Source organism: Haemorhous mexicanus, chromosome 8 (genome assembly GCF_027477595.1).
Source record: "Haemorhous mexicanus isolate bHaeMex1 chromosome 8, bHaeMex1.pri, whole genome shotgun sequence".
Classification (NCBI taxonomy): domain Eukaryota; kingdom Metazoa; phylum Chordata; class Aves; order Passeriformes; family Fringillidae; genus Haemorhous; species Haemorhous mexicanus.
This window is the reverse complement of record NC_082348.1, coordinates 15,653,886-15,672,581: the sequence shown is the minus strand read 5'-3', so window position 1 is coordinate 15,672,581 and position 18,696 is coordinate 15,653,886. Positions and strand designations below refer to the sequence as shown.

The 18,696-nt window shown below is 59.4% G+C and overlaps 1 protein-coding gene across 1 annotated transcript; it reads left to right on the top strand.

Moving 5' to 3' along the window:
* Positions 1-214: 214 nt before the first annotated feature.
* Positions 215-11,274, top strand: IHH (Indian hedgehog signaling molecule). Its single transcript, XM_059852327.1, has 3 exons — positions 215-517; positions 6,065-6,326; positions 9,337-11,274. The coding sequence occupies exons 1-3, from the start codon at positions 215-217 to the stop codon at positions 9,996-9,998; spliced, it is 1,227 nt and encodes a 408-aa protein (XP_059708310.1). The 3' UTR covers positions 9,999-11,274.
* The last annotated feature ends 7,422 nt before the right edge of the window (positions 11,275-18,696 follow it).

The window sequence follows — 18,696 nt, the reverse complement described above, 5'->3', positions numbered from 1 at the left end:
GGCAGCTCAGAGCGGGCCGACGCCAGCTCGCCGCACCGGGCAGCCGGAGCGCACCCGCGCCGGGCAGCCGCCGCGCCCCGCCGCCGCCGCCGGCACCGGCACCTGCCCGCCGGCTGCGCGCCGCATGGGGAGCCCCGGGCCGGGCGGCGGGAGCGGCGGCCGAGCTTAGTGGGGACCCGGAGCCACCGGTGCCCCGGACCGCCCCGGGCTTGCCATGAAGCCGGCGCGGCTGCTGCTGCTGCTGAGCGGGTGCGCGCTGCTGCTGACGCCGGCCGTGCGCGGCTGCGGACCGGGCAGGGTGGTGGGCAGCCGCCGCCGCCCGCCCCGCAAGCTCATCCCACTCGCCTACAAGCAGTTCAGCCCCAACGTCCCCGAGAAGACGCTGGGGGCTAGCGGCCGCTACGAGGGCAAGATCGCGCGTAACTCGGAGCGCTTCAAGGAGCTGACGCCCAACTATAACCCCGACATCATCTTCAAGGACGAGGAGAACACTGGCGCCGACCGGCTCATGACCCAGGTACGGCACCGCTGCCGCCCGGTTCTACCCCCGCGCCGGGCATTTGCGGGCACCGGGGCTGCCTCAGAGCGCCCTGCTACCCGCTCTCCGGGGACCGTGTGGGCCCCGCGCTGCGGCTTCCCCGTCCTGCCCTGGGCATCCCGGTGCCGGGTCCGGGGTGCCGGCGTGCAGCGAGTGCATCTCCCTTCGTCGGGCGCTCTGTCCCTTCGGCTGCGCTGTGCGCGACGGACAGCACGCTGCGCCTTGGGACGGCAGCACCCTGCTCCCGGAACCGGCTGCACCTTGTCCCCCGAGATGGCAGCACCCTGCCCGCTGCTCCTCGGTGCCTGTGGCACTCGTGTCTTGCTGCATCCCGAGGAATGTCCTTGTGACTCCCGAGCTGGCAGCACCCTGCTTTGCTGCCCCTCAACTCTCGTCCCACTGGTCCCCAGGCTAGCATAACCCTGCACTCCAAGCTGGCAGCAGCCAGCCCTGGTGCCCCTGAGCTGTGCCACACTGCCCCCGATCCGGCAGCATCCTCCCACATCCCCTCGATCCGGCAGGGCTGTGCTGTGCTGTTCCCTGGTCAAGCAGCACCCTGGCCCATGCAGCCATCCTTCCCTTGCCCCTCTGCCTCCCCACTGGCAGGGCAGGCAGCCTGCCTGTTGGCTCCGTGGGACAGACCAGAGCCTGGTGTGCTGCTGTGTCCAGGAGTGCTCTTGCTGACCTTGTCCCCACTCTGACACTGAAACCCTCAGTGCTGCCCTTCCCACATGTCTCGTGTGGGATGGTTCAGGGTGCTCAGGGGGAGCTGCTTGCTGTGCTCAGGGCTGGGGACAACCTGTTACTGCAAATGCCTTGTTGCAGTCAGCTCACAAGTACCCGGGGCCGGCAGGAAGGATGGGGGGGTGGACGACACAGACGACAGCAGAGGAGGGGGGGTGATGCTGGACGAAGGTTACTCTGTGTTTTAATACTGCCAGGAGAATGCCTGAGGGTTTCAGGAATGCAGATAAGGAGCAGCACGGCCTTGCTAAGAAACCTGGCTACCAGCCTCAGCAGAGTTACAGCCTGAACAAGCTCCTGAGGGAAGCAGGGGGGAGCTGGGCTGCCCTTCTGCCCACTACACCCCTGGTCAGGGGCTGGCAGGTGGGTGAACATGAGTGACTATGATGGTGGGCACTGAGCAAGGCCCTGGCCATAGTGTCTTACCAAGGTGTTCATAACATTGGGAGGAGAAGCTTCTTGGGTGCTGGCTTGACAGCTCTGCAACCCCGTGTGCCCTGAGAGCAGGTCCCTTGGGGCAGGGATCATAGTTCAGGTTGGTTTCCAGGCTGGGGACTGTAGCAGAGGGACCGGGATCCCCTGCAAGACAGCAAGCTTGGGGAGTTGCACAAGTTGTGGTTGCTGGTGACTGGAGCCCTAGGGCTGGGCTGTAACCTGCCTCCCCTGGGGAACAGCTTCAGGGATATTTGAGGAAGCAGTGAGCTCCTCCGATCCATACATCGGGGAAGTGGATGACATCATTGGAGGCAGGAGAATGCTTCTTGCTGTGTTTTCTCCTGAGAGTGCTCCTTCCACCTTCTGTAACCCAGCCAGTGCCCTTCAGCACACCTGGGAGAGGGAGATCACTGTGTACCAGCCTAACATTTCATGCTGTACCACCGCCTTGTTGGCAGAGTACCTAGAGGCATCTTGGTCTTCTTGGGCTGCACAAATGAGGGTTCTTACTCCAGCAGGGTCCCTGGCCACTGTGCACAGATGGGTACAACTGTGCCTTGAGCAGCTCTTCAAGGAATTGTTCTTCTTGCTATGGAGGTGACATGATTTCTGGTAGCTTGCTGCCATCTCACATCTCTCTGGGATTTTCCTGTAGCCCCTGGCCGGGGGAGATCCCCCCAGATATGGGAGCTCTAGCTCTGGCACCAAGTCCTGTGTTGCTATGGGTTGGGAAAGGCCATTGACCCAACTCCTTGTCCCTTCCCCCAGAGCACTGGCTTTTACTGCTGTTGACTCACTTCAAACCTGTTTTCTTTCCCCAAGTCCAAGGGTCTGGGTGTCCCAGGCAGCCGGAAGATGCCGCCTGCTTAGAGGAGTGGGTAGTGCTGTTCTCTGCCCGCCTTTCCTTTATCGTTTCATCTTCCTCAAGAATTCCAGTGTGTTTGCTCTCACTGGTCCCACTCGGAGGTGCTGAGATAAGGCTGAAGGCAGAACCCGCCTCACCTCTCCCCAGCAGCCTGGCCCAGGAATGCCATGGGTCCCCTGCCCCCGAGGAGTCCCAAGCCCAGCCTCTCCCTACCCCAACCATCATCCCTTGCAGCCACTGCTTGTCCAACTGACACGGAGACCATCCTTGCAGTGGCGAGGAATCTCTCCTGAAGACCTTGGGGTAGGACTTCTGGCTTCCTTTGGGGGAAACCTCCCTTCAGGAGATGCTAGTAAGACCCCTCTTCTCCTGGCCAGGCTCTGGACATGGGAGTAGCTGTGGCCAAGCACACTCCATTCACGACACCTCTGCTGAGACTGTGGTCACACCTGAGTGTCTTTCATACTTCCCCTGAGATGACTCTGGGGTCCCTGCTGACTGCACCCCATCTTGGAGCTCTGTCCTGCTGCCTTCCCTAAAGTGGTTTGGCTTGGCCCACAGGGCATGGTTCTGTCCCTAGGACACAAAAAGGGAGATGCAAAGGTTGGGCAGAAGGTGGGTAGAACTTCTTTGCTCAGCCCAGCCCAACATCCCCATGATCTTCACCATGAGGTGCAAGGGACAGCAGAGCCACCAGCTTTGTGTGGTCATATGGGGCCCCATTCTGCAAGTGAACTGGGGGTGCCTGCTCATTTGCACCACTACAGGGAGAAGCTGTGCCCTCCCTACAATCACCATCAAACACAGAGCCCGTGGACAGCCCATGTTTATGAATTTTCTGATCCCTGCCTACCTTCATACAGGCAGCAGAGCCCCTGGGCAGGCACTGCCCATCCCTACCTACTTCCTGGAGCTCGTGTGTGCTCCCTGACCACTGCTGCCTGCTCCTTACCCATCGCTGCCCATCCCTGTCTTTTGTTGTCTTCTCTCTGCCTCCCGTGCCTCCTCCCTGCACATCCCCACCTGCTCAGCCTTGCCTATCACTGCTTGCTCCCTATTTATTTTCGCTCATCCCTGCCTGTTTCCTCCTCATAGTTGCTTCTTCCCTGCTGATCCATGCCGCTGGTGCCTTGCTCACCATTCCCCCCGCATTAGTACCCGCTTCCTCCCCGACCTACCTGTGCCTGCCCGGTTCTTGTCCATCGGTACCTGCTCCCTGCCGGTCCCCGCCGGTCCCCTCCCGCGCTCTGACACCTGCTGGCCACTGGTGGCACCGGCAGAGCCGGGGACAGGGCGCTCCTGGGTTCTGCCTGACGCTGTCCCTGCCTGGGGAAAAAGGCTTGCACAGTCTCGTTGTTTTTGTGCGTGCAGGGTGCCCCTGGAGGACAGAAAAGCTGGCAGTAAGGGCCGGAGGGGTGCCCACAGCGGGGTGCTGGCATAGCAGCGGCAAGGGAATGCCTGGAGTGATGGCTGGGGGATGCAGGGGGGCTTCAGGAATTCCCTCCTCACTTCCAGTGCTGAATTCTCTTACTGTGGGGTCCTGGTAAGGGCCCGGGACCTTGGGAACAGCTTGTCACATGTGCCAAGTGGCACCACGGTGGTGCTGGACGGGGACAAAAGTCACTCTCCTCCCTATTCCTCCTCCCCTCACCTAGCAAACTGTTTGTCCAGCACCTTCCTGGCTTATCTCCCCACGCCCAGAGAGCTGTGGGATGACGGCAGGCCTCATGTGGGGCAAAGGCTTGCCTGGCACTGCCCTTCCCTGGGCCTGGACCCCACCAAGGGAGAGCAGGTTTCCTCAAGAGCAGCAGTGCCCATCTTCCTAGGATGGGAGCAGGTGCATGGGGATAGGGTGAGGACCGACATTTTTGGTCCTGCAGAAGCAGTGTTGGGGCATTTCTGAGCCTGGGGATGTAGCCAGCATCGGGTTTTAAAGCCCTGGGTCATGCTTGCTGTAACTGTCTCAAGACCCATGACATGCTACGGTGGGGAGATCCAGTACCAAGCTGGGCATCATGCAGAAACGTCCCCAGCAGTGGCTGTGTTTTAAGCTGCTGTCCAGTCATTTCATTTAGTGCTTCCCAGGACTGGCTTTGTGCCTGACCACGAATGCTCTGTCCTCTGCCTTGATTTTATGGGACTTCTTGTTTCCTGGGGAATGGCAGCGAGAGGATCCCTGGAGTCTTTTACTTCTGTGGAGGCAGAGCTCTCCCACCCAGCAAGCACTGGGCGGTGACAATGGGACTCCTGATCCAGCTGGCAGCCTCAGAACCAGCTGTACCTGTAGGTGTGAACCTCAGCTTTTGGAGCCAGTGTAAAAACACCCCAGTCTCAGCTTGTCTCTTTTAAATTGCTTTAAGTTTTATACAGTTTCACTTGGTGTGATTCTTTGGGTGTGCTGTGCAGGGCCAGGAGTTTGATCCTATGGGCCCCTTCCAACTCACTCAATTCTATGACTCTTCAGGATCTCACAGAATCTCCTTTCTGGGCTCCACATCCCTAGTCTGTTCACCTGATTTTCTGTAGAACCTCCCATATTCCTTTTCCTACACCTTTTCTATCTCTCCTCCATCATTTTAGCAAGGGACCAGAAGCTGGGGCTGTACTTTTGCAAATCAAGCACACAGAGTTTTGATCTTTCCCTGACCTTCAGCTGTGGCTGGGGGATGTGGGGCAGGATAAGGCTGGTAGGACTGTGAAACAGGCATTTGGGGCTGACATCCCTCTGCTTGCTGGGTAAGACTGCTGCGGGCACCTACTTGCATGTGTGACCTCTGTGGCCATGAGGTCTGGGACTTTTAAGATCTGCTGCTGTTCCTCAGCCAAGGATTTTCAGCCCTTGTGGTGCAGACACATAAAGGGGGCTTCACTCCACATTTTTTCCGTTCCAGCACAACAGAGCTCTTGGGCAGGTTTGGCACTTCCCACAGGAGCAGAGACTGGCTGGTGCCATGGGGCTGCCCAGTGCTGTGTCCTTGTTACACAGACTTGAGGAGCCATACCAAGCAGAGTTGTGTTGAGGACTGGGCAGGTTGTTTCATTTGTGCCTAGGCACGGCCCTAGGGTCCCTGGGACCTCCTCCCAGCCAGGAAGCAGTAGGATTGAAGCTCCTGTATCCTCCTCCTGTCAGATGGGAACTGCTGGGGTACAGTTAGCATGGGGCAGGTGAGCAGAGAGGGTGTTTGAGCCCAGCCCAGGCTGTGTTGCCAAACAGGCTCTTAAATGTGCCTGGGATGGGGGGAGAGAGGGAGGAGAAGGGTGCTCTGTTGGGTGCACTCTCTCATCAGGCTCTGCAGGGAGTTTGGAGAGCGTGGGGTAGACAAGGCACCTCATGTTCTCAGACCTTCCTTGGCTGGACCAGCCCCCAAGGACCTGAGGGCCCAGGAAGGCTTAATGGAAGCATGGTGGGATGCAGTCTGCCAACCAGGCAGCTAATTCCTCCCTCAAAAAGCTTTTACTGACTCTGCCCCTCTGCCCTACAGCGCTGCAAGGACCGCCTGAACTCGCTGGCCATCTCTGTCATGAATCAGTGGCCAGGGGTGAAGCTGAGAGTGACGGAGGGCTGGGATGAGGACGGGCACCACTCAGAAGAGTCGCTGCATTATGAGGGCCGAGCTGTGGACATCACAACCTCAGATAGGGACCGCAACAAGTATGGCATGCTGGCTCGCCTGGCTGTGGAGGCTGGCTTCGACTGGGTCTACTATGAGTCCAAGGCACACATCCACTGCTCTGTCAAGTCAGGTAAGTCTGGGCTGGGAGCAGTGAGTGGAGCTGGGGGCCAAACCCCCTCTTGCAGCATACCTGGGGAACCTGGGGAGCCTGGCTGGCTGGGTGGGGTGCTCCTGGCAGGGGGTGCCAAGCTTTTGCATCTTGATTTCCCTATCTGGGGCAGACAGTCAGGTGTGGAGTGAGTCACACACCTGTGGCCAGCCAGTACAATGGGGCAAATTCCCCATCTGGCTTCCATAGACCTACATCTTGACCCACCCTCTCTACCCTCTTCCTTTTCTCAGCCCACATCCTTTTCTCCCTGAGCCTGACCCCCCAGTATGTCCATCGCCTCGTCTCCTTTGCCTCTGCCCTTGCAGTCCCTTAGTGCCCGTGCTCAGCCTCATCCCGCCCTGCCTCGCTCCACTGCTGGCTGCTTTTGAGCTTCTGCTGTAGCATCTGCCCATCCCTGCCTAGCCAGAGATGGGGTCAGGGACATCCAGACAGGGACAGGCCAGGGTACCCTGGGATCGGCTCTTGGCCGCGCAGCACCATCTGCAGAGGGGAGCAGAGCTGGGTGGTGCTTTGAGGGGTGCTGTCGTCGCTGGTGGTGTTTGCTTCCTCCTGTGCGGTGCGCTGCAGTGGGGGCGGCAGGGTGGAGGACGGGGCGAAAGCTGTTCTCAGGCCCTGCGCGTGGTCCGGAGGGGATTGCGTGGGCAGCAAGCCCCGCCGCAGCCCGGGAAGAGCAGCCGTGCCCGGGCTGGGCTCCCGGCGGAGCGGCCGCGCTGGCTGCAGGCTGCAGAGGGCAGCAGCGCCCCGCGCACGGCTCCGGCCGCCGCCGCCTGGCGGGGCCGCGCTCTGCCCGCGTCGCGCCACGCCGGGGAGGGCTCTGCCGGGGCGTGGGCTGGCGTGAGCACGGAGGGAGCCTCGGCGGCCGCTGGCACCCGCACCCCGTGCAGCAGGGCCGTGCCCGCACACGGAGCCCTCGCACACGCCGTGCCCGCGCAGCCGAGTGCCGCACACCGTGCGCGGCAGTGCCGGTGTGCCCGTGCCGCCCCGCGCCTCCCGTCCCCGGGCTCAGCTCCCACGGCACTGTGCCTGTCCTACCGCCCTAGCCCGCAGCCAGCGGCTCGACACCCCCAGACGCCAGCCTGGCCCCCCGCGCTGACCCGCTCCCCGTGCTGATGCCAGGACGGGCACAACGCCGGCCGGCGATGGAAGCGGGGCCGCCGCGCCGCAGAGAGGGAGTCATGCACCCCCGAAGAAGAGGGACAAAACGTGGCCGGAGGACCAGGACTCCCGTGCCCCCGAGCACCCTGTGGGGCTAGCAGCAGGAGTGGGGCCAGGCTCGGAAGCAAGGACCGTGAGCCCACAGCTATGAGGCTGGCCAGAGGAGTGGGGCTGTGCCCCTGGAGAAAGACAGAGGCTTTTGAATGCTCCCCTTGGACCTTGAAGAGGGATGCCATAATCCAAGCAGCAGACTGAGGCCTTGAGGCCCTGAAGGGCTTCTAGAGGCTGGTCATATTCCCCTCACTCTGCAGCAGCTCCTCAGGGCTCTGGCTCCCCCCATATTTTTCCCCAAGGCCATGGGCAACCCAAGAGTGAGTGGTGGAGGCTGTGGGATACACATCCTGATCTCCTCAGAACTGTGTACAGAGGGCAGCCGGGCTGCTCCTGCCTCAGTAAATGGCTTTTATTTTTGTATGGATGGCCACATGGCCTGTTGTATGTATTGTGTCTCCTCGGGTCCTCCCCTGAGCCCACCTACCCCTCCATGCCCAGCACCTATGCCATCCACTTCTGCCAGGCACCCCTCATCCTCCAGCTCTGCTGCCTGCCAGGGGATGCAGGGTGCAGGATTTGGGACCTGGCCTTCGGGGCAAGGACAGGGCAGACACTGCACCTCTTCTGAGCAATAAAAGGATTCTGTCCCAGAGATGCATGCCTCTCTTCATGGGCTTGGGGGCTGGGATTTGGCTCTGCCCAAACCTGGGGAGTGATGGGGGCAGTGCCATCTGGGTGGGCACATTCAGGGATTAGATAAGAGAGCTGGGAGAGGGCCCTGAGAGGTGGCTTAGAGCTCAAGGATGGAACTGTGCAGAGCTAGGAGCAGGACCCTGAGGTGAGATGCCACTGGCAGAGGGTGGGAGGGTATCATATAGACACTGACTTGGGAGTTGCTGGAACGTGGTGGAACACTGCTGCTGGTGTAGCGAACCACCATTCCTTGGGAAGCCAGGGTTCCCCTGCCAGAATGGGCCCCTGGTGACACTTCATCTGGGGAGGGGCAGGAGCTTTGTGCCACCATCCCCAGAGATAAGCACAGAGAGTTTGGGTCCTTTATCCTGTGGCAATCACTAGAGAAGCCCCATGCAGGTAGCTTTTGCACAATGATGGCCACAGGTTGTGACAACTCCCTACAACCCAGAGAAACAGGAGCTGGCTGGCATCAGTGGTGCAGGGAAGAGCAGGTGGGAGAAAGGGAGCAGGACTGCCACAGGGGGTGGAAGGGCCCTGCAGTGCTGGGAAAGGGTGCTACATCCTGCACTGCTCCTCGCAGCATCCTCCCAAGCAGTACACAGGACCAGCACTGCAGGGAGAAGAGATGCTGTGGGGGCATGCACGGTGGGACCAGGCACTCTGCTCCTCAGACTGCCATCCTCTCAGGGCCCTGCCTCTGCGTTTTCAAGCTTCAGGTGCCCCCTGGCAGTGTTTTGCACATTTCAGGCTGTGGTTGTGTCCTAGTCCCTCTGCCTTCTTTGGGCTTGGGACCTGGCTCTGTACAGCAAGCTTAATGCCCTGGGACAATGCTGGAGTCCCCAGGTGCCACCTCAAGTGATGTGGTGGCTGGGGGATGAGGTGCCATGGGGACATTGGTGGCCGGGGGTGTTTAGGGGACAATCTCACATTGGTGATGCCAGGGCAGGGTTATGCCTGGGTGGGGAAAGCCGGGCAGACTGGGAAGGTGTCTGTGCCCAGTGGAAACATGGTGCTGAGGGTCTGGCTGATGGGTAACCCTGGTGTCCTCTCTCTCCCTGCGCAGAGCACTCAGCCGCTGCGAAGACGGGGGGCTGCTTTCCCGGGCGGGCACTGGCGACGCTGGAGGACGGTGCCCAGACACCACTGTGGGCACTGCGCCCGGGCCAGCGAGTGCTGGCAATGGACGGGGCAGGCAGGCCCACCTACAGTGACTTCTTGGCTTTCCTGGATAAGGAACCCCGTGCCCTCACCACTTTCCACGTCATCGAGACCCAGGAGCCACCCCGGCGCCTGGTGCTGACGCCCACCCACTTGCTCTTTGTGGCAGAGAACGCGTCGGCACCCACTGCCCACTTCCGTCCCATCTTTGCCAGCCTCGTGACCCCGGGACACTTCGTGCTGGTGGTGGCCGGGGGGGGCAGCTTGCAGCCCGCTGAAGTGGTGCGGGTGTGGCACCGGAGAGATGTGGGAGCCTACGCCCCGCTGACACGCCACGGGACACTGGTGGTGGACGGTGTGGTGGCCTCGTGCTTCGCTCTGGTGCAGGAGCAGCAGCTGGCACAGCTGGCCTTCTGGCCACTCCGGCTCTACCACACCCTGGTGGGGTGGCCAGGGGTGCAGGGGGATGGTGTGCACTGGTACTCAGGGCTGCTCTACCGCCTGGGCAGGCTGCTCCTGCCCCCTGACAGCTTCCACCCACTGGGAATATCCCAGGCGGAGAGCTGAGGGTGCACCACAGCCCCAGCCAGCACAGCTGGTGGAGGTGGTGGCTGCAGGGTGACTCACTGGGGGCCAGCACCCCCTCCCAAAGCTGGGTGCCCATGGGGAGCTGCCTCCAGCCCTCCCTGCTTGGGGTACAGCCACCTCCTGGTTGGGGAGCACCGAAGCTCCATGGTGCGCCTCCTCCATGTTGACCGCCCCTCCTCACCCCCTGTTCCTGGGGACAGGGGGAAGGCATGAAGGGTTTTCCCCCGGGACAGGGGCTGCCCCCGGCTGGATCCACATGCTGCTATGTGTGTGTGTGTGTGCAATGTGTGTGTGCGTGTGTGCCGAATTAGCTGATGGAGGTCTGAATGGGAGGGGGGAGAGCAGAGAGCCCTGGCTGCTCCGCCGAGGTTCCCAGCCTGTCTGCACCCAGTGGGAAAGTTTTGGGAGAGGGGCCCAGGGCCCTTTGCTAGGCAGCCTGGGTGGGAAGGCAGGCAATGCTATTTCCACCCCTGGGACATGGCAGCTGGAAGGAGGGGGACCGAGGTACTGGGACTGTGCCTTGTCCTTAGCCCAGGTGCAGGGGCACCCAAAACAAGCAGAGGTGGGGGTCAGGCACAGCTCTGGCATGAGACCTCTGACTTTGTGACACAAATTCCACTGGAGTGATAGACTGGGGAGTGAGATGCCGAGCTCTGCCTAAAGCCAGCACCAGAGCCACCCAGCTCGGCATCTTGTGGGGCTGCTGTGACAGCATGGGGTGCTCTGGCTAGCAAGAGGGGCTGTGGAGGCAGACACATGGGCAGAAGGGTGCAAATGCCAGCCAGGCATAGACACACTGGTAAGAGCAGGGGTGGGGAGAGTCCGGGCTGCAACCCCAGCCTGCTGGAGCCTGAAGGAGGATGCAGAGGAGAAAACTATCCCAGCATCTGGCCTTGAACTGGCTCAGCCTAAAAGCCTTTCCCCATCCCAAATATAAAAGAACTCCTCAAGCTTCAGACCCTGGCTAGCCTGACCTCCCCAAGCCCCCAGTACCCCAAACCCTCAGGGTAATTCATTGCTGCTCACCCACTCCTGGGACCTGGGGAGAGTCCCATCAGAGCTGCAGCCACAGTTCCCCCACTCCAAATCCTAGCTAGAGCCTCAGCCTCCCCTAGCTCCACCTCAGTGGAGGGGAGGGGGCTGAGGGAGGCAGTGACCCACGTCCCCCCTGTAGCATCACGCATCTCTATTTATTTATCTGCTCTTTGTATGTGCCATAGATGGGAGGCAGTGTGGGCGTGTGCAGGGCGAGATGGAAGTGCAGGGCGGGGGTGGGAAATCGTTTGGTTGGGTGGGGGGGTGATTTTTTTTTTTAACAAAAAGCAGAAATTATTTAAAGATTATTTTAAAGCACAGCTTTTATGGTGATTGTTGTCCAGGATGAAGTGAGGGAGCGTGAGCATGGCCGATGGCAGGTGTGTTTTTGTCTCTTCACTGGATGTACCACTCCTGGTTGGGGACACAGCCCAATAAATCCATTGTCTCCCCAGTGGGAGCTCAGAACTCTGGTGTAGGGAGGGCAGGCAGGGATCGAGGGTGCTTACTGCACCCATTGTTAAAGGGCAGGCAGGGCTAGAGGGCATCATGTCCTTCTCTAAGAGCAAGGTTTGGTCACCCCTCCACCAGAAGGATGACATTTCTCTCCTCACTACTTCATCCATACCCAGGGGAGGTGGGCAGCTGGAGGCTGTGGGACTGACCCAGTCTGCATGAGACCAAATTGTCATTAGAGCCACCTGGAACCTAGGGCAAGTGGGGCAGGATGTAGTAGGGACAGCCACTGTGGGACTGCCAGGGATACCTCTTCATCCCAGACTGGACTCACCACCTCAGAGCCTGTCCATCCTTCTGTACCACCCCCAATCACCACAACACCCACTAACCCAGAAGATGGAGCCTGTATCCTGTAGACAGGTTTCCAGTGTCACTAACGTTAGTCAGTGCTGTCCCTCACTCAGCCCTCTCCCCCTCTACCCCATCCCCCTGCCAGCAGAAGGAGAGTCCACCAGCCAGCGCCCCACACAGCCTCCCCACACCTGTTCCAGCCACCCGCCTCTCGGAACACACCCTGCCCCATCTGCACGGGGCCCTGCCGTGGTCTCCTGGGCCCTGCTGTGTTCAGGATCTCCCTCGGGCTTTCCCTAGACCCCCCAGCACGGCAAGTGTGAAGCAATTCGGCAGCAGGCTGTCAGCGAGGAGCCCTCATCACCGGGCTAATTTAAGGGCTCTGCAAGGCGGCAGAGCTAATTTAATTAGGTTCTTATTACAGAGAAGGACAAATTGGTCCCCGGGGGGCCACGGGGGTCAGGCTTTCGAGAAGTGCTTTATGGAGTGAAATTTCAATCAGGCTGCTGTCGCAGGCAGGGGGAGCCAGAGGCAGAGGCTGCATAAGGACGGGATAGGGGATATGCTCTTTGGGGTGCTCGCTGAGGGAGATCAACGCCCAGGTTTTTAGGGAATCACTGAGTGTGGGGGAAGAATTCTTTGCCCCACTAGGAGGATGCTGCAGGGTATATGGCAGCTGCTTTGGAATGGAGGCAGGGAAAGCAGGGAGGGCCTGGCTCTGAGCTGGCTTCAGGGCAGTGAGAAGGAGGAAAAACATCCATAAGTAAGATGCTAGGGTCTTTCTGAAGCTCCATTAACTCCCCCACAGCTCCGTAAATCCACATGAAAAGAATGTTGAGGACAAAATGATGTCCAGCTGACGGACAGGATTTATGGGGGTCTCTTCCTTGCCTGGATGTCACCCTTTGCTTGTCACTCAACCCCAGGAGAACCAGGACAGCCTAGGAGCTGCCCCGCTGCCGGTGGGCACATGAAGCAGTCCCATCTCTCAGGGTGCCGGTGCCAGTGCCAGGGGAGGGATGATCCCAGCAGGGTCCCAGCTGGGCAATGATGGATGGGGCTGCTGGTGGGTGGCCGGCAGAAGGGCCGGGCTGGAGGGTCCCACAATGGATGTCTCTCCATCAATTTGTCCTCATTACCATATAAATAGTGGGTGGGAGGGAGAGGAAGGGCATGTGGCGACAGCAGACACCCCCACTTGTTCCCATCTGGGGTAGCATGTCCCCCCTCTCCATACTTCCAACCCTGTCTGAGCGTGTTAAACCAGCTCCAACAACCCCCGGCCCCTAATTCAGCAGAAGAGAGGTACCACCCCCTATTCAGAGCCTTGAAAAGGCTACAGGGTCCGGCGCTGTTAACAAGGGAGGACATGGTCCCCGTCTCCGCCTCTCCCGTCTGTCCCTCGCCCCACGGCCTTCTGCCGCGGCAGCGCCAGCCCAGCTCGTTCCCGGCTCCCGCTGACCCGCTGGGTGCCGGGGTCGGGCAACGGAGGGGCAGGGCAGCACTGGGGCTTGGGGAGTGCGAGTGGAGCCTCCTGAAAGAAGGGGCAGTTTTGGGGGCACGAGGCCGACAGCAGGGTGGGACACTGCCAAAGCTGCCCTGCAGAGGGGCCGTGTCTCCAGGCATGGTGGTGCTATGTCCCCATCCTCCCTTGACTCTGGGTCCAATCAGGTCCCCATGGCCCGGGCTGGGACGTGATTGAGGAGGGGAGATCAGCCCAAAATATCTGTGCCTGCGGACATCGGTACAGCAGCTTGCAGGGACCCTCCTGCCAGCGGGGGCTGACAGACCCAGAGTCGCCCCCCAAAATTCCCGGGAGCAGCTGCCCCGCCCGGCCCAGCCGTGCCCGCTGCCTGCCCGCAGGTGCCCGCAGCGGAGCCGTACCAGCCTCCCGCTCTCGCTGGCACTGGCGGAATGAAACTTGATGGCTTTTCCGAGTGCTGCTGCTCCGGGAGCCGGGGCAGGACCCCGCTCTCTGCAGCGCTATTCTGGGGGCAGGCGGGGTGTCCCAAGACACTGTCCCCGAGCCCACGGAGCCCCGGGGACAGCGTGGTGTGTGCTGCTGAGCCCATCCTGAACCCCGAACTCCCTCCACCTCCCCCTCTGTCCCGGGCCCCCCACCTCTTGTCCCTCTCTCAACTGTGGCACATGTGTGACAGCATCGTTGGGAACAGCCCCATCAAAGGTGCTGCAGAGTCCCTCTGCCTGTACGTGGCAGCTTCTCCCGGACAGGGATGGAAGTGTTTTAGCAGTCAACAGCCTCTGGGTGTCAACCAGAGCCTGCTGTGCCTGTATGAACACCGCGGACAGACAGACAGATGCACGCATCCCGCCCCCTACACATACCTTTATGCCCCGGACAGACACCTGCCCACCACTGCACCGGACACCCAGCAGACACCCATCAGCTCTCAGAACCGCCATCCGGCACCACAAATTACTTTCTTTTCAGCTTGTATCCTTTATATCCCAGGAGCACTCACATGTCCCTGTGTCCCTGATCTCCGTCCCCTCCAGGAAGAAGCTGGAGGGTACATATTACTCTAGGGACAGCAAGGCACTGTGAGGACAAGAGGACATGGGCACACCGTGGCAGTGCCCACCTCTGCAGCCATACCCACCCTGGCAGCCATGCCCACGTCACATCTGCCAGGTGCAGAGAGTACTCTGGACCCTCGGAGGGGCCTGACAACCTCTTCCACCACACAGGGTGAACCCTTCCAACCCTTCTGCTGGTGGGACACCCTTAGCTCCTGCTCCCACAATGTGGGGTACATGGCTAACACGTCAAAGCCCCTCTGTCCCTTCCCTTCCTCTCTCCTCTGTCACCAGGACACACTCAGTACCCACAGTGGGTCCCTGCTGCAGAACTGGCAGAACTGGGGGTAATGCTGGTGGTCCCCACCCTCCAAAGGAGTGAGAGGCAGGCAGGGGCAGCTGGGGACAATGCAGGGGGCAGCTGGCATCAGTTGCTACCTCATGTCTCAGTAGGAGCTGGGGACTCCCAGTGCTCTGAGAGCACTCAGCAGGATACAGCCCCAGGACAAACGTCACCGCCATCCGGCACTGACTGCCACCAGCCGCTGTGTGGTGCCACAGGGGGCGGCGGGATGGGGGCTGTGCGAGTATGCAGCCACACGCTGGGGACGAGTAAGAATCTAATCAGGGTCCTTTTCCGTAATAAATCATTTGTCTTAATCCAACACCCTCCCTCCTGCTCTAATAACTCCCAGCACTGGGCCCCACAGCCACAACAATGCAGCTAATGGAACAATTTATTTTCATAATGGTGCTGGTGGGGAGAAGGGGTGGCCGGGGTGGGGGCAGCATGGTCTAGGGCAGGAGTTTCTAATTAGTGAATGAAATTTGATGTAAGGCTAGAGGAAGATGGATTTGCTTCCTGACAAGGGGCCTTTCAGCTCATCAAAGCACCCGAACAGGGAGGTAAATTAAATTATTTCTAATTCTTCACTAACCTCCAGGGAGTCACCCTTCCACCAGCAAAAGATGGGTCCATTGCTGAAATGAAGAGGCACTTGAAGGACTGAGGTTAGGTAGAAGGAACTGATGTAAGAGATAGGGATGACAAGATGGGATGGGACAGAGGAGCAGGACAGGCTGCCATTGACTTTGCTGGAAAAAAAGGGAGGCAAAAGGTGGTGATGGAGAGAAGAGTTGCAAATGGTCAATAAATAAACAACTCCAAGGACTAATGACTAATTTGCTGTGAGTTTTCCATCCATCCCTGTCACCCAACTAGACCTGGAACAGGGCTGAAACGCAGCTGGTGCTGGAATGGAACAGAGCAGCCCAGCAGCAAGTAAACAGCCCTCAGGGAATTTGAGCACTAGACAAGGGACAGCACTAGACTGTGAAGGGGTGACTGATGCTGAAGTAGGCAAAGGGCTCACTGTAGGGATTGCTTCTGTAAGGCTCTTGTTCTCATGTCTTTGTCTAATTTAAGGCCAACACCAATGAGGCCAATGCTTGTGGCATAGAGCAGTTGGGATGCATAGTATTTTTTTTCTAAATGCCCAGCTCCTGCAGTCCAGTGATGGAGACTTGTTTTACAGAACAAGTGCACCCCCTCCTAGTTTTTTCCCTCTTGCAGAGAGACCTTCCAATGTCAACCTGCCACTAGCCCAGATGTCCCCAGTGGCTGAAGTCAGTCCCTGGCTCTCCCTGAGGCAGGGAGCATTACAAGCTGCCCCGAAAGCAGCCAGGGCTGTGGCACAGCTCCCCTCCCTGCGGGGCCAAGGAAGCCCATTCAGGAACAGCAGGTGGGCTCCTGGGGGGCTTTTCGTATGGAGTCACGGACTGCATTTCCTGCAAGATCTGCCCTCCCAACCATCCTCAGCACTGCCAGGCACAGCCAGCCCAGGGAATGAAACAGGGGGATTAGGGGGGCTGTGTCTTACTGCAGGGATCTGGGGAGTCACGGCAGAGCCAGGGCCCTGCAGCAGTGCCCGCGTTTGCTGCAGGAACAGTCCTCTCCCCAGGCTGAGCTAGGAGGAGCTGGGACAGGCGCAGAGCCGGCTCTGCTGACCCAACACTCCAGGAATTTAATTTGTTTAATATATTCCCTGGGAAAGAAGAAAATAAATAAGTGGCACCTTGCTTGCCCCCATGTCTCACTCCCAGAACGGAGGTGTCAGCTTAACGAGCCGAAGCCCTCAGCCTGATTAAGCAGCGCTGCTCCCGCTCGCAGGGAGCCGCCGAGCAGCGTGATCGATGTACGGAGAGCATCAGCCCCCCCGCCTGGTGCTGGACGGCCGCACGATGCCTCCCCACACCCTTTGCTCCTGCACTCCGCACCCAGGCCTTGCTCAAGGGCATGTCCAAAGCCTCCTCTTGCCCCAGGACAGATTATCCTGCCCCGTGGCTCTGTCGCACAGGCAGTACCCCGGAACGTGAAGCTGGGGCTGTTTTCGACTCTCTAGGCAGGGATGGACACACTGCTGGCTTCCCACCACCTGTGGGTCTGTGTGGCACCTCATCAAAATAGGGGCTGAGGACCAGAGGTGTGCAGGACCTTTGTGCTGAGCTCTAGGTCTCATCCTCACTGTCCCCTATGGGCTGGAGTAGGGACACTTGGGGATACAGAGGCACAGGGATGTGCTAGAGGTGACAGCAACTGTCCAAGGGAAGCCCAGGACTCTTGGTAGCTCCTTCAAGGATTTTGCCAGTGAGCCCTTGCCAGACTGCTGGGGAAAGACACTCCTCCTTTTCCCCATCAGCTCCTCACTAAGGCTCTTCTGCAGTCCTGTTTGTCAATGCCTTCTCCTCCCCCCTCCCTGGTGTCCCTGGGGCTCACTGCAGAGACCTCACCATCTCCCACCATTCCTGTCCCATGGCATCACCATCCCCTGCCCCCACCTCGGGAAAGGGTTAATCAGCAGCCAGGGAGACAGGGTAATAAATGGCCGTTATCTTGTTAATGAGCTGACATTAATTAGAGCCCAAGGTCCTGGGAGGAGCAGCTGATTTATTCTGTCATCCCGGGAGCAGGTTCGGTGCTGACTCCATGGAAAGGCCATTAACAGCCAAGAGGTGAGGCTGTGTTTCTGGGGGGAAGTGGTGTGTGTGAGGGTGTTCCTCCCCCTCACTCCTGCACCCCAAACCCCAAACCTGGCTCTGTCCCCCAACACGCAGCAGTTCTGGCTTTGGGACAAGACATAGTGAAGCCAAAACAGAAGATTGTGGAGGTGACAAGACAAATCAGAGCTGGGGGATCCCCCTGGTGCCAGGGAAAAGGTGGCCCTGGCTGTGTCACACAGAGATGTGTGACACTGGACACAATGTGCTGGAGTGCTGTGCAAGGCAAGGGCTGTGGAGTGGGGCCGTGGGGAAGCAGCAGGAGGGACACAGTGCATTCAGTCACTTCCCTGCTTTTCTGGATGATGCTGAGCTATGGATGATGCTGGCTTGTTCAGTCTCTCCCCCAAAAGACAAGGCCTGGGGTGAGGGCAAACACTGAGGATGAGCCAAGGTGCTGCTCCCTCACTTGGGAGCAGTAGGATGAAGGAGGTATCTCTGAGGGTGCTTTGTGCTCATGGTGTTTCAGACTGAGATGTGGCAGAGAGGACAGAGGCTAACAGGACTGGAAATGTAGTGGTTATACTCTGAGTCCTTGTAAGAAATAGATCCAAGCTGACTGTGTCCCTGTCACTCCAGTCCACGTGTGGATGTGTCACCCCATCCTCATATGTCCCTGTTGCTCCATCCCCATGTGTTTACATGGGGACAAGTCCTCTGTCTCCACACTTGAGTACTTTTGCAGTTGAATCCTGGGAACCTAACAGCTGAATCCTGGGAACCTAACAGCCCAAGGGCATCCCCTGCAGCCCTATGGCTGGTCCTGAGGGGTGCTGGCAATGTGGTGGGATCAGGTGTGACACTCCAGAGCTGCCCTGCCTGTTTGTGCTGGGGCAGGCACCCTCCCTGCCCTGCCAGCCTTCCTGTGCTGGCTTGCTCCAGAGTGGGAGCTGTTAACACGTTTTTCTGCTCAGCCTTGCCATGTCCCATCAGAGATGAGGCTGCTTATTTGAGGAATTGCTTGGCTAAATAAACAGCTGCCCAGAAATCCCTGCAGGAGGCCTGTCTGGGAGGGACTGAGCCGTGTTTGCTTTGCCTGTTAACCCCTTCTCTGGGGGCTGGTACCTGGGGCTCCCTGTGGGGGGAGGGTGGCTGTTGGGTACAGGGGGCAGGGGGATGGAAGCACGGGGATTTCTGCATTCCAGGACAGATCCCCACCTGTTGGACTGAGCAGCTGATATGGCAGGATGAAGAAACCCTCAGGAGCCTGTGGCTGGCTTGGAAGTCCCTGAGGTGG

What these genes read in the sequence shown, in the direction of transcription:
- IHH (XM_059852327.1), top strand. Translation starts at nt 215, where the DNA reads ATGAAGCCGGCGCGGCTGCTGCTGCTGCTGAGCGGGTGCGCGCTGCTG. An exon ending in CCGACCGGCTCATGACCCAG is followed by an intron (nt 518 to 6,064) that starts GTACGGCACCGC and finishes TCTGCCCTACAG; the next exon opens with CGCTGCAAGGACCGCCTGAA. An exon ending in CCACTGCTCTGTCAAGTCAG is followed by an intron (nt 6,327 to 9,336) that starts GTAAGTCTGGGC and finishes CTCCCTGCGCAG; the next exon opens with AGCACTCAGCCGCTGCGAAG.